The 12,288-nt window shown below is 48.3% G+C and overlaps 1 protein-coding gene across 11 annotated transcripts in view; it reads right to left on the bottom strand.

The window, feature by feature from the left end:
* The window catches only part of CACNA1B (calcium voltage-gated channel subunit alpha1 B), a 313,565-nt gene that overhangs the window by 46,501 nt on the left and 254,776 nt on the right, over positions 1-12,288 (bottom strand). For all 11 annotated transcript variants that reach the window (XM_085593746.1, XM_085593747.1, XM_085593748.1 and 8 more), the window contains 5 exons: positions 11,580-11,717; positions 10,559-10,760; positions 8,810-8,974; positions 7,733-7,843; positions 7,484-7,567 (listed from right to left, as the gene is read on the bottom strand). In XM_085593746.1, coding sequence (XP_085449872.1) covers positions 7,484-7,567; positions 7,733-7,843; positions 8,810-8,974; positions 10,559-10,760; positions 11,580-11,717 — 700 coding nt within the window. The remainder of the gene's footprint in view (positions 1-7,483; positions 7,568-7,732; positions 7,844-8,809; positions 8,975-10,558; positions 10,761-11,579; positions 11,718-12,288) is intronic.

Raw genomic sequence — 12,288 nt, 5'->3', positions numbered from 1 at the left:
TCGGGTAAAACAGTTTTTGGCATCAATTCTCCTTCCACTGAGCCACCTCTGTGCCATGCACAGATCTGATATCTGGGTTATCAAAGCCATCCTTTCCAGGTTTTTTTTTTTTTTTGCTTTCCTGTTGCACAGATGCTCACGGTGCTCACAACAGGCACCAGAGCTTTAGGATTTTATAATCCATCGGAGGAATAACAAATTATGTTTGGAAAATCATTTTCCTATGGCCTGTCACTATATTCCTGAAAAAGGAAGGTCTGGTACTGAAGGGAGCCTGGGGATCTGGGCATGGCCAGGTCCTGCCACCACCTCCCACAACAGGAGATGGGAGATGCATTCCTGAAGAAAACTGGGAAGAGTGGGTAAACAGGGAGAATAAACAGCATTGATAAAGAGCTGCCCTTGAAGGCTGTCGCACCATGGGAGACTGCTCTGATGCCCTTTTAAAGATTGTTTTGATAGAATCCCAGAATGTTTTGAGTTGGAAGAAACCTTAAAGATCATCCAGTACACCCCTGCCATGGCAGGGACACCTCCCACTGTCCCAGGCTGCTCCAGCCCTGTCCAGCCTGACCTTGGGCGCTGCCAGGGATCCAGGGGCAGCCACAGCTGCTCTGGGCACCCTGTGCCAGGGCCTGCCCACCCTCCCAGGGAACAATTCCTGCCCAATCTCCCATCCATCCCTGTCCTCTGGCAGTGGGAGCCATTCCCTGTGTCCTGTCCCTCCATCCCTTGTCCCCAGTCCCTCTCCAGCTCTCCTGGAGTCCCTTCAGGCCCTGGAAGAGCTCTGAGCTCTCCCTGGAGCTTCTCCTCTCCAGGTGAGCACCCCCAGCTCTCCCAGCCTGGCTCCTTGGAGCAGCTCCACGGCCTCCTCTGAACTCCAGGATCTCCATGTCCTGCTTCTTCTGGGAGCTCCAGAGTTTTCCACACTGAAAAGCAGAAAAGGCATGAAGAGCAGGGCGCAGGCACTGCCTGGATCTGTTCCCCAGTGCCTTCAGCAGCAGAGAGGTTTCCTGCCCAGCACAGGAGCTGCTCCCTCTGTCCAGAGGGACACAGAAGGAGGTGCAGGAATCTCACCAAGCCAATAATGGCATCACTCAGGAAACTTTATGACTTCTCTTCATCTGGCATCAACAAGAATCACCTTATTAATGAATTAATTAAGGAATTACTAATAAGAAAATGGCTGAGTTCCCATTTAAATGTCCATGCTATTGCCAGCACTGAAGTTTTCCTGAATCCTGCACAGGGTCTTGGCTTCATCTACAGTTTGGGGAATCCACTGCTGATTTTAAGAGGCTGAAGACTTTTGCCACCCTCATCTGTGTCTCAAGGGCTCTGCCTTTGGAGGGACTTCCTATCAGTCCTTCCATCCTGAGTCAGAAATGCTGGAAAAATTTTGTGTGTGATACCCAGAACTCTCCTCATTCCCTACTTGACAGAATCACAGAATATCCTGAGCTGGAAAGGACCCCAGGGATCACCCAGCCCAGCTCCTGTCCCTGCCCAGACCCCCAAAATCCCACCCTGGGCATCCCTGGCAGCGCTGGCCAAAGGCTCCTGGAGCTCTGGCAGCCTCGGGGCCGTGCCCATTCCCTGGGCAGCCTGGGCAGTGCCAGCACCTCTGGGGGAAGAACCTTTCCTGCTCTCCAGCCTGAGCTGCCCTGGCCCAGCTCCAGCCGTGCCCTGGCTCCTGTCCCTGTCCCAGGGCAGAGCTGGAGCTGCCCCAGGAGGAGCTGCAGCCCCGGGGAGCTCTGCCCTCGACTCCTCTCCAGGATCCCTCTCAGCTTTGCTGCTCCTGCTGTGGCACTGCAGCAGCTCCAGAGGACACCCTGCTGCTCCAAAGACCTCACCTGAATTCCAAGTGGTTGAAGGAGCCTGGACCTATTTCTAACAACCCCAATCCTAAAAAAGTGCAGGATGAGTTTTTCAATCTTTAACCTGTAACAGGGACAGCAGCCAAAATTTAGCAAACTGATTTTTCCCCAATATATTTTTATGTTCACAGCTAATGCCAGAGCCCTTTTCTGTGCTGCCTGGGCCAGGTGTGCAGCAAAGTCTCCAAATTTATCTCCTACGCATCTGGAAGGGATCCAGCACCATGGAGGATTCCCTTCTTGGCTTGCACTGGGCAAGCTTTGAACTTACACATTGTCTTTTTCTCTGCTGCATGCCAGCAGAAAATTCCCCCCAGGACCCTTCATGAACAATCATGGAGTTACTGTGCAGCCTGGAAATAAAAATTCACCCTGATTTCTTTCTGAACAGCAACTGTGCAACAGGAAACGCAGATGTTCACAGATTCAAGAGCTGGTGTCAGGTGGCTGAGCAAGGATTTTTGAGAAACTTTTGGTCTTGTGTTATCAACCATATCTAAGATAATTAAGAATGGAAATACATATAGATATATATTTCTGATTGCATTTTCCTTTATGTATTCTCTTTTGTTTAATGGTGATTATTAAAGATAAAGGTCAATATTTCTGAAGGCATTTTTGGAATAAATTTGCACTTTGGCACTGAATTCCCAGTGGGATCTGGTTCCTGGTACTTTTCAGCTCTGGTCATAACAGATTTATGCATTTTACTTGGGGTTTTGGGTTTGTATCCAGTGACTCTGTGCCCACAATGGTGGCAAAATGAGTTCTTCTTTGGGTTGGTGTCATAGAGAATTTCCAAATTTAAGATCCTTCTTTCCCATAATTTTTGATTTGAGGGATGCAAGTCTGCCACCACCCCAATAATAATTCTGCATTACAGCTTAAAGCACCTGTTAGGCTGACAGGTGCCTCCTACAGCAGAAAGCTCTGAAAAGAAGCCAAACCCACTTAGAGAGAGCTGAATTTGGTACCAGCACCTCCAAACCCCAGCGTTTCCAGGTGCAGAACATCCTTCCCTGGCCATCTCCTCCATTTCCCATAGAAATAAAGCAAGTGGCAGCGTCCCCTTTGGCACAGGGGGTGGCACAGGGAGCAGGGACGGGCTATTGGCAACTGCTCAGGTCACCAATGAGCCCAGGGAGGGAGGTGCAGGGCAGAAGCCACTTTGGGGCACGCTGCAGTGAGGCTTTTCCACCAGTGCAATCGGAACTCTCATCAAAAAAAAGAAAGAAACCAAAAACGTATCAAATCAAAGAAAAACGAGAGAAAATCAAAGCAGAGAATTTAAAGAATTGTTTAAATTCAATGAAACCAACCGTGTCCTATATGTGATGTTGTCATGGATGGATATTTGCAAGGTTATTTACAAAGTTTTATATTTTTTTTGAGCAGCAGGTGCACAACATACAGACGGAGACATGGTTTTCGCATTGTATGTTGATTGGATGGCGTGATTCAGCAGGTAGATAAGGAAAATAAGGAACAAAAACAGGAAACAAAAGAGAAAATGAGTAATCAGGACAAGCAAAAAGGAAACTCTGAAAAATTTCACTGGAAGAAAACTGTTGGGCTATCAGGGGAGGTGTTATTTTATGGGAACTCCAGAAATAAAAAATGCTTCGAACCAAAACAGATTCGGAGATCCTTGAGGTAACACAGACAGTGCAGTTGTTATTTGCATTTCAGTTTGTAATGCAAATTTGGAGACAATTCACAAACACTTCTCAGGATGGCTTTTTATATTTCCAGGCATAGAAATAGATGTCAGTTTGCTAAACACCCACTCAGCCTCCCCAGGCTGACTGTGTCCACAAGGACACCTTTCCCTTAATCCCACCTCCTTTCCTTCAATTACTGAGGGTAAAAAACTGACATTCATGCTTTTGCCTGAGGAAATAAAAAAATAGATATTCCACTATAATCACAAAGTAAATTACATGTGACATGACCAGAAAAATTAAAACAAAGCAATTAATCCACACTGTTAATTTCTTTTCCTTTTGTCTTTACTTCTCAGAGGGTTAAAGGTACCAAACAAGGCTGGTGGAATTCAAGTCTCTCCAGGTGAGGCCACTCAGGATTATTTACCTTTGGAAAACACTTCTAGCTGGAAAACATGGAGGAAAACGGTGCTGTGGCAACTATTTGTGAGCCTGATCTCAGTGTCACACCTAGAAAACATCTCCACGGGGACCTGGAGGGTGGTGGGACAGGGACAGCTGCAGGTTGGCAGTCAAGGTCACCTTGTGGCTGTCACCTGGACTTCCCAGCTGAGGAAACTCCGTGGGAATGGCTGCCAGGAGGGTTGGAGGGACTGAAGGGGCTGTGCCAAGCTCTGCCCAGCTGAGGAGGGGAGGCTGGAGCTGAGGAAGGCCATGGAGAAAGGGCCATTCCCTGCGGGGACACAGCTGTGGGACTGGTGATCCAGGAACTGCTCTCCTCTCTGCTTATTCCCTGCTCCAGGAGAGTGCCCTGAGGAAGCTGAGCTGGGGCTGGTTCAGCAGCAGCTGAGTGGATTTGATTTCTTTCATTTCCTGCTCTGCCCTACCTGGAACTGCAAAGGGAAAGAGGTTGGGCAGAGGCTACACCTGAGCTGTGCTCTGTGAATGAGGCACCTCCTGCTCCTCACCTCCATCCCTGCACGTTCACATCTCTGCATCAGCTCTTTCAGCCCTTTTTTCTGACATTCTTCTAAACTTGGTTCTATTTTGGAACTATTGGTTCAAGATTGGATCAAACTGGTTCTGTTGGTTCATTTTCCCACATTGGTTCTCAATACCAGAAGTATTTAAATCAGGTAAAGTAGCAGTTTAACAAAATGTCCCAAAACTGGCCAAATGGGGCAGGAACAGAGGGCTGCATCCTTCTGCTGCTTTTCCATCCTCAGGACTGGAAGGGAAGAATCCCAAAATCATGGAATGGTTTGGGTTGGAAGGGACCTTGAAGCTCATCTCCTTCTCCCCCTGCCACGGGCAGGGACCTGCCACTGTCCCAGGTTGCTCCAAGCCGTGTCCAACCTGGCTTTGAGGGCAGGAAGGTTTAAGTGACAGTGGAGAGCCTGGTACAAGACCACATCCACCACATTCCACTGGCTGAAGTGGAATGAATTCCACGAGGGGCTTCCCTCGTGGCCAGCTGCCATTACCAATCCTGTTGTCAATTCCGTTATCGATTCTGTTATCAATCCTGTTATCAATCCCATTATCAATCTTGTTATCAATCCCATTATCAATCCTGATATCAATCCCGTTATCAATTCCGTTATCAGTGTGATCTTCAGGGCACTGTGAGATCCCTCTGATCCCTGCCCATTGTCCCTGTGGGAGGCTGGCAGGGATGAGTGTGGCTTAAGGAAGCGTGTGCTGGTGGCTGTCCTGTGGGGATGGAGGGCTGCTGGAGCTGCATCAAAGAAGTGTTGAAAAACAAGTTTAGAAAGAAAAGTGGCAGGTGGTGGCCCCTGGGCAATCTCTGTCTGAAGGGAAAAGCAGAGAAGGAGATCTGGTGGCTACACACAGAAATCAAGGAATTGTTCAAGTTGGAAAAGATCTCAGAGATCATAGAGTCCAACCATTCCCACACCACTGCCAAGGCCACCATTAAACACTGTCCCCAAGTGCCACATGCACACAGCTTTCAAATCCCTGCAGGGATGGGGATTTCAGTGCCTGACCACCCCTTCCATGAAGCAATTATTCCTAATATCCACCCTCAACTTCCTCTGGAGCAACCTGAGGCTGCTTCCTCTTGCCTTTCTGCTTCTTACTTGGGAGAAGAGATCTACCCCTCTGGGTGCTGCTGAAGGGAGAGAATTTTAGAGAGCAGAGGCACAAAGGACCGAGAGCTCAGGGCTGGAGTGGTCCTGGGGACATCTGGCTTTTAGATGAGAGATGTTTGTGATCAGCTCCATGTTGGACACTGCCAGGGGAATCTGGTAACCTCATTTAGAAAATCCTCTCTTAAAGACTGAATGGATCCAGTTGCTCGTAAACCAAAAAAAACTCTTCTTTCCCACCTGGGAGGAGAAGGGAAAGGCACATGAGTCCCTGGGGGCTTAGCCCTGTTGGAGTTTCAGGGATAATTCCCACAACTCTGCAAAGGTTTTGATGCTGGAAATGTCTCAGAGCCCAGCCTGATCCAATTCCCTGGCTGGGCCATCCTGTGGGAGCTGGAAGGATAGGCAACATCCCATTTAACTGAGCAGGGAAGGGCAACACTGTGGATGCTCCATGACTGTGAAATAGCTCCAAAATTGAGGATTTTAGCAGCATGTGGGCTTGGTGTTGAGAAGTAGAAACCTTCCTGAAGGAGAAGACACCAATCTGGGAGCAACCAGAAGCTCCCTTACCCTGTTTGAGCTGTCAGTGATGCTTTCTCCCAGGAAAAGTGACCAAAGCAGGGCTGGAAAAGTTTCAGTCTGTCTATGGTGACTTGCAAATGTTTTCACAAATTTTCAAACCATGGCAAAAGTCTGGTTGCCCTTGGCAAGAAAACACATCCCATGGCAGAGGGAGTGGGGACAAGCACCCTGTGGCGTCCCACAGCACTCAGAGAGGGTGAGCTGAGTAACTTCAGCCTGGCTGCACTGAAAACAAAATCCAAACTCTACAACATAGGATCCACCAGCAGATAAATGAATACCATTTGTACGGGGAGGAAAACCTGGGGGTTTGTGCATTATTTTGTACCAAGGAAGTTAAATAGCATTTTGTTAGAAGCTGTCACATAGTCTTCACTACCACCTGTAAAGGAACGTGGGGAGTTCTAAGCAAACACAAAAGAGATCTACAGGCAAATTCCTGGGACTGAGGAGAAAAGTTATGGTCAAGTTCAAATTCATCACACTCTGATACATAATCAGCTACAACATGCACTGGGAGAGGAAAGGAGAAATTTATACATCAGGTAATATCAGACTGTCAGGAATTGAGACAGACATTGTCTGCCCTTTATGGAAAAATCCTTTAGAATTTAATAATTCTGAAGTCCAGCCACTTTGTGAGATATACAAGGCTTGTTAGCAGGGAGACAGCAGCTCTTGTAGGGCTGGCCAGGAGTCCTATGGGAAAGCTGCTTGTTTATTCATTGCCCCACAGAGCTTTTGTGACAGAACACTCCCCCAGTCCAGACTCTTCACCTCTTCCCTTCCCTGTGTCCCTGTCACTTGCTTTCACCCTCACCCTGCCCCGTGACCCAGACTGGGCAGGAACCCCGAGGGTCAGACACATGCCCTGCAAAAAACCTCCCATTATGTTAAAACATGAACACAGCAGAATCCCTTTGGTCTTTTCCCTCTCTAAATTCATCAGGATTTTTCCATGAATAGGCAGAAAAGGCCCGGGGATAGAGTTGTTTGCTGCAGGAGAGAGGGAGCTGCTTCCTGGCAGAGTCATGAGCACTGTGCTTCTCATCAGAGCCTTCCCTCTTTGGGGCAGACAGCTGTGCTCAGCTCCATGGAAAAGCAGAACTCATGGAACAGGTCAGCCAAGGCCATCATGACTCCCAGTGGCAGCTCCAGGGAATAAGACTGGTAGGGAGAAGGTTCAGTGTCTTGACAGGGCACAGCTTTGTTTATAAATGAAATAAATTGAGCAAACTGTACTTACCGCAATCTCTGTTACTAAAATATCAGTAATACTTCCCAACACTGTTACAAAATCAAAGACATTCCAGGCATCTCGGAAATAATTCTGCCAAACGAGAACACAAGGGGAATAGAAGGATCCAGGGGTTATTTTCTTTTTGCCAGCACAGGTCAGGGGGTTTTTGTTTGCTTGGTTTTAAACTCACATCACGAGACGCGAGCATTTCATCGAGAGAGGAAAGAGGTGGAAGGGAACGGGGAGGGCACCTACCAGCACACCAAAGGCAATGATCTTCAGCACACATTCCATGGAAAACATGGATGTAAACACAATATTCAGGCATTTCAGCATTTCTTCGTATGCTTCTGGAGCATCATAGAACTAAAGTGGGATGGAAGAAAGGCTGTTACTGGAAGATCACTGATTCCTGCTCATTTTTGTCAGGATTCTGTGCTCACTTTAAGTGGGATTTGGGGTTACAACACAATTATTCCTGTCTCTCTTGCTCCATGCCATACTGAGGGGGCAGCTGGAATATCCCCAGCAGTGGATACTGTTGCTGAGGGACACCTCCCTGTAAGTACAGCATGGACCAGGAGGGACAAAGGGCATTTTCAAACCCAGAGGACAAGTGCAGAACTGTTTCTTCCACTAAGAATATGGGGACCCCTTGACTGCAAAGACAGGCAAGAGATAGGAGGGGACATCATCCACCTGTGTCTCTTCCCCCACTCTGGATCACATCCCAGGAGCCTGATGCTGTTCCAAAGTTGAGTAATTTCACAGAATCATGGGGTGGTTTAGGTTGGAAGGGATTTTAAACATCAGCCAGTCCACCTTCTGTCACAGGCAGGGACACCTTCCACTGTCCCAGGCTGCTCCCAGCCCTGTCCAGCCTGGCCTTGGGCACTGCCAGGGATCCAGGGGCAGCCCCAGCTGCTCTGGGCACCCTGTGCCAGGGCCTGCCCACCCTCCCAGGGAAGGATTCCTTCCCAATATCCCATTTAGACCTACTCTGTTTCAGTTTGAATTTCCATAGCCTGACTGGACTTTGAGCAGCCCCAAGACCCTGCTCTGCAGGAGAAAGCTCGGGCTGGGCTGGAGATCAGGACCTGCAGATCCCAGCTCCCATCCCATGTTCACACAGCAAAGGGGCTGAGCCCAACCACCACTCTGCAGGGAACCCCACTGGTGGGATCTCATCCCAGCTAATCCACCTCCCTCGGGAGCCAAAGGAATCCCACCAGGCACACGGGGAGTGCTGGCTGCTCTGCTGAGACCCCCCAGCTCTCAGAGTCTCTCCAGCCAACAGCCCAAAATTCCAAGATTCAGGGAGATCCCACTCACCTTCATCATGAGGACGATGGTGTTGAGAGCAATCATGACCATGATAAAATACTCAAAGGGAGGGGACACCACGAATTTCCACATCTTGTACTGGAAGGATTGCTTGTTCTGAGGCATGTAGCGGGTCAGGGGCTTGGCACTTATGGCAAAGTCTATGCAGGCCCTCTACAAAACAAAAAGGGGATGAAAAGATGCCACAAAAAGGGCTGGAAGTCTTTATCCATCACAATGTGGTTGGGAGAGCGAGCAGAGCATTTACACCAAGTGAGTACTGACTGTTCCTGAAAATGCAGCACAGGATCCCCAAATCCTGATCAATTTTCCTGGAATATTTACCCTATGCCCCTTGCAGTCCTACCACATCCTATGAGAGCCCAGCTCCTGCTCGGTCTTGATCCCTTCTCACTTCTAAAAACACTTCCAATTCCTCCTGATGGGCGATTGCAGGAACCAGGGGATTGGTAAAGATGTTATTTGTGGTTTATAAAAAGTATTGTGGAACTCAGATGTGTCCTCACACACAACAATACCTGAACAGCTCAGAATATTTCATAAAATGAGAACTGAATTTACCAATAAACAATCCACCAAAAGCACTTGGGGCAACTCTCAAGAGTTCCCCTTCACTGGCTATTTCTGTTCACTTTATTATGAATATAAAACTATGATAAAAATTGCTTTCTACAAGAGTTTTTGATTCTGAAGCGTTTTGAATTGACATAAGAATTGCAAGTCTGAAATCACTTTCTGCTCAGTTGGAAAGTAACATGGGTAAAGCTCTCTATATTCTGCTTTATTTTGGACTTTTTTCATTTAGACAAACAAGAAACTAATTAAAAATCACTTAAAATTTCATCTCTTTTCATCAAAAATCAGGTTCAAGTTTCAAAATATATGAAAAGAGATGGTTCTTCCCAAAAGAGGTCATTGAGACTGTGGGACCCTGGAGGAAGGATGCTGCAGATGCTAAAAATCTGCATGGATTGAGAAGGAAACTGGATACACCCACGGCAGGAAGATACACAGATGCCAGTAACTAAAGAAAAAACAGCTCAGGAGGTCCCTGAGTGGAAAACAAGGGTATTTTTGGGGGCTTTAAAGAAAAGCCTCACAGCTTCTTCTACCCTGGTCTTACACACTTGTCAAGGCATCTCCTTTTGGCTGCTGCCAGGAGGAAAAATCCCAGCCAGGCACAAAACCAGCCTGGAGAGAGTTTTCCTCTGGGCAGCCACAGCAGTTCAACCTCAGTTTGGCTTCTGAGGTCTGGCCTCAAGGTTTGCCTCCTTCTACTCCTCCAAACACGAGCAAACATAAAATCATGGAATGGTTTGGGCTGGAGAGGACCTTAAAGCCCATCCCATGGCAGGGACACCTTCCACTGTCCAAGGCTGCTCCAAGCCCCAGTGTCCAACCTGGCCTTGGACACTGCCAGGGATGGGAAGCTCTGTGGGCAGCCTGTGCCAGGGCCTCACCAGGTGTGCCAGGGCCTCACCATCCTCACTTTGGTCTGGTCCAGGGGGATGTGTGGCAGTGGCTCCCAACAGGAAGCATTTGGGAGCTCTCCCTGTTTTGTTTTTTTTTAATGCGAAAGCTGAAACAGCCACTCATTTCACTCTACACCACACACCCTCCAATAACCACTGCTCTCCAGTCCTCCCAGCACAGGGGGAACGGGGAGTGGCCTTCCACCAGTATCCAGGTGCTCTAAGCCCCTGGAACACCAACTCTGGAGTCAGAAGAGGTTGGTACCTCGTTTTTCTCAAGGCTGCACTCTGACATCACTTTATCTCCTTGCTCCTGGAAGGTGATGATGATTAACGCCACAAAGATGTTGACAAAGAAAAAAGGGAAGACAACAAAATAGACCACGTAAAAGATGGACATTTCCATCCGGTAGCCAGGGCTGGGCCCCTGTTCCTCGTAGGTGGCATCCACCGAGTGCTTCAGCACACTGCAAGCAAATGCAAAGAGAGAGGAAAGGTCAACACAATCCCTGGGAAGCACCAAGGACCCTCTGAGAATCACTCCCTCACATGCAGGGTTTTCCACATATGCTCAAGAGAAGCTTGCTCCCATCCATGAGGCTGGGAAGAAGTTTTCCTTGAGGATATTTTTAGGGAAACCCTTTGTTGTCACCATTTTGCAGAATGGTGGAGATTTGCTGTGCCCAGATCCACCGATCCCCCCTGATCTCCCAAAGGGGAGAGGATCCAGCTGGATCTGGCTTCTCTTCTCTGGTCAACAGGGATGGAGCAAGAGTGGGAAAAGAGAGGTGTTGATGACATCCAAGTAGGGGACCACAGTGAGGGACTGGAAAAGGGAGATGATACTGTTCTAGTCTTTATTTTATGAAAGAGTCAAACGTGGAGGTGGAGAAGCCCTGGCCACACACTGCACTCCACGTGTGCCAAAATAAAGTCATGTGCTGAACAGGAAACGTCATTTGGGGTCTGTCATGCCCAGCAGACTTTCAGCAGAGCTCACAACAGTTTTCCCCCTGCATTTTCTACCATTTCCATTATCAGTTTTACCCCTGAGAAAGGTGTGTGAGTCCAAAAGCCTGAAGCAAGAATTGAAAACTTTCTGAGCATCCCTGTGCAAGATCGGGAGAGCACCAAGGAAAACGCAGAACCTGCTGGTTCACACAATAATCACACAAAACTTAGCTGATAAAAGACTTTTCTCATTTCCCAGGTCACCTGCTGTCCCTCAGAGCTCTGGGGACCTGCTTTACCTGCACCATCAGCCCCTGCCTGTGCCGTTTACTCACGTTGGCCACCCTTCCCCTGTGGACACGGTGAAGAGCGTGAGCAGAGCCCAGAGCACGTTGTCGTAGTGGAACTCGTATTTTTTCCATTCCCTGGGCTGTGCCTCCACCTCATTTTTTTCATAATCGAGGTACTGACCCCTAGGAAAAAGAGATTTGGAGCCAATGAGAGAATTAAATTAGATTAGGCATTTCTTAGCACTCAGGAGTATTGGAAAGCCCCAGCAGCACAGTCCGGACTGTGCTGTGGGTTAAAGACAAAGGGACTCCCTCAAAGTCCATGACAGAAATAAAGGCCAATTTTTGAGCCAGCTCTGGCCATGGGAACTGGACTTTAAGTCTGAAAATGAAAGATTTTAATCAGGGGATTCATTCATTCATTAGGCAAAGCCAGCCATTAACACCATGCCTGCCCCTCAATTGTCTGACTCCACAGAAAACTTCTGCTTGATGGGGAAACATCTCTGCCTCCTACTGCAGGGTTGGATCTAATTCCTAAATGTGTCCCTCTTTGAGGGGCCTGGCATGTGGAGAACCCTCTCCAACCCACCCTACTCTGTAATTTCACATTCCTTTCCATAATTTAGCTACATTTTTCCAAGGAAGAACTGCAGTGATGGCCTCTAGGACCCCAGCAGGGACGAGCCCTGCAGGAGAGGGACGGGCAGAGCAGGGCAGTGCTGAGGAGGTGCTTTGGGTGCCAAGAATAAAG

Source organism: Lonchura striata, chromosome 17 (assembly GCF_050655825.1).
Source record: "Lonchura striata isolate lonStrDom1 chromosome 17, ASM5065582v1, whole genome shotgun sequence".
NCBI lineage: Eukaryota > Metazoa > Chordata > Aves > Passeriformes > Estrildidae > Lonchura > Lonchura striata.
The sequence above is the reverse complement of the archived record's forward strand: the minus strand, read 5'-3'. Positions and strand labels throughout refer to the sequence as shown.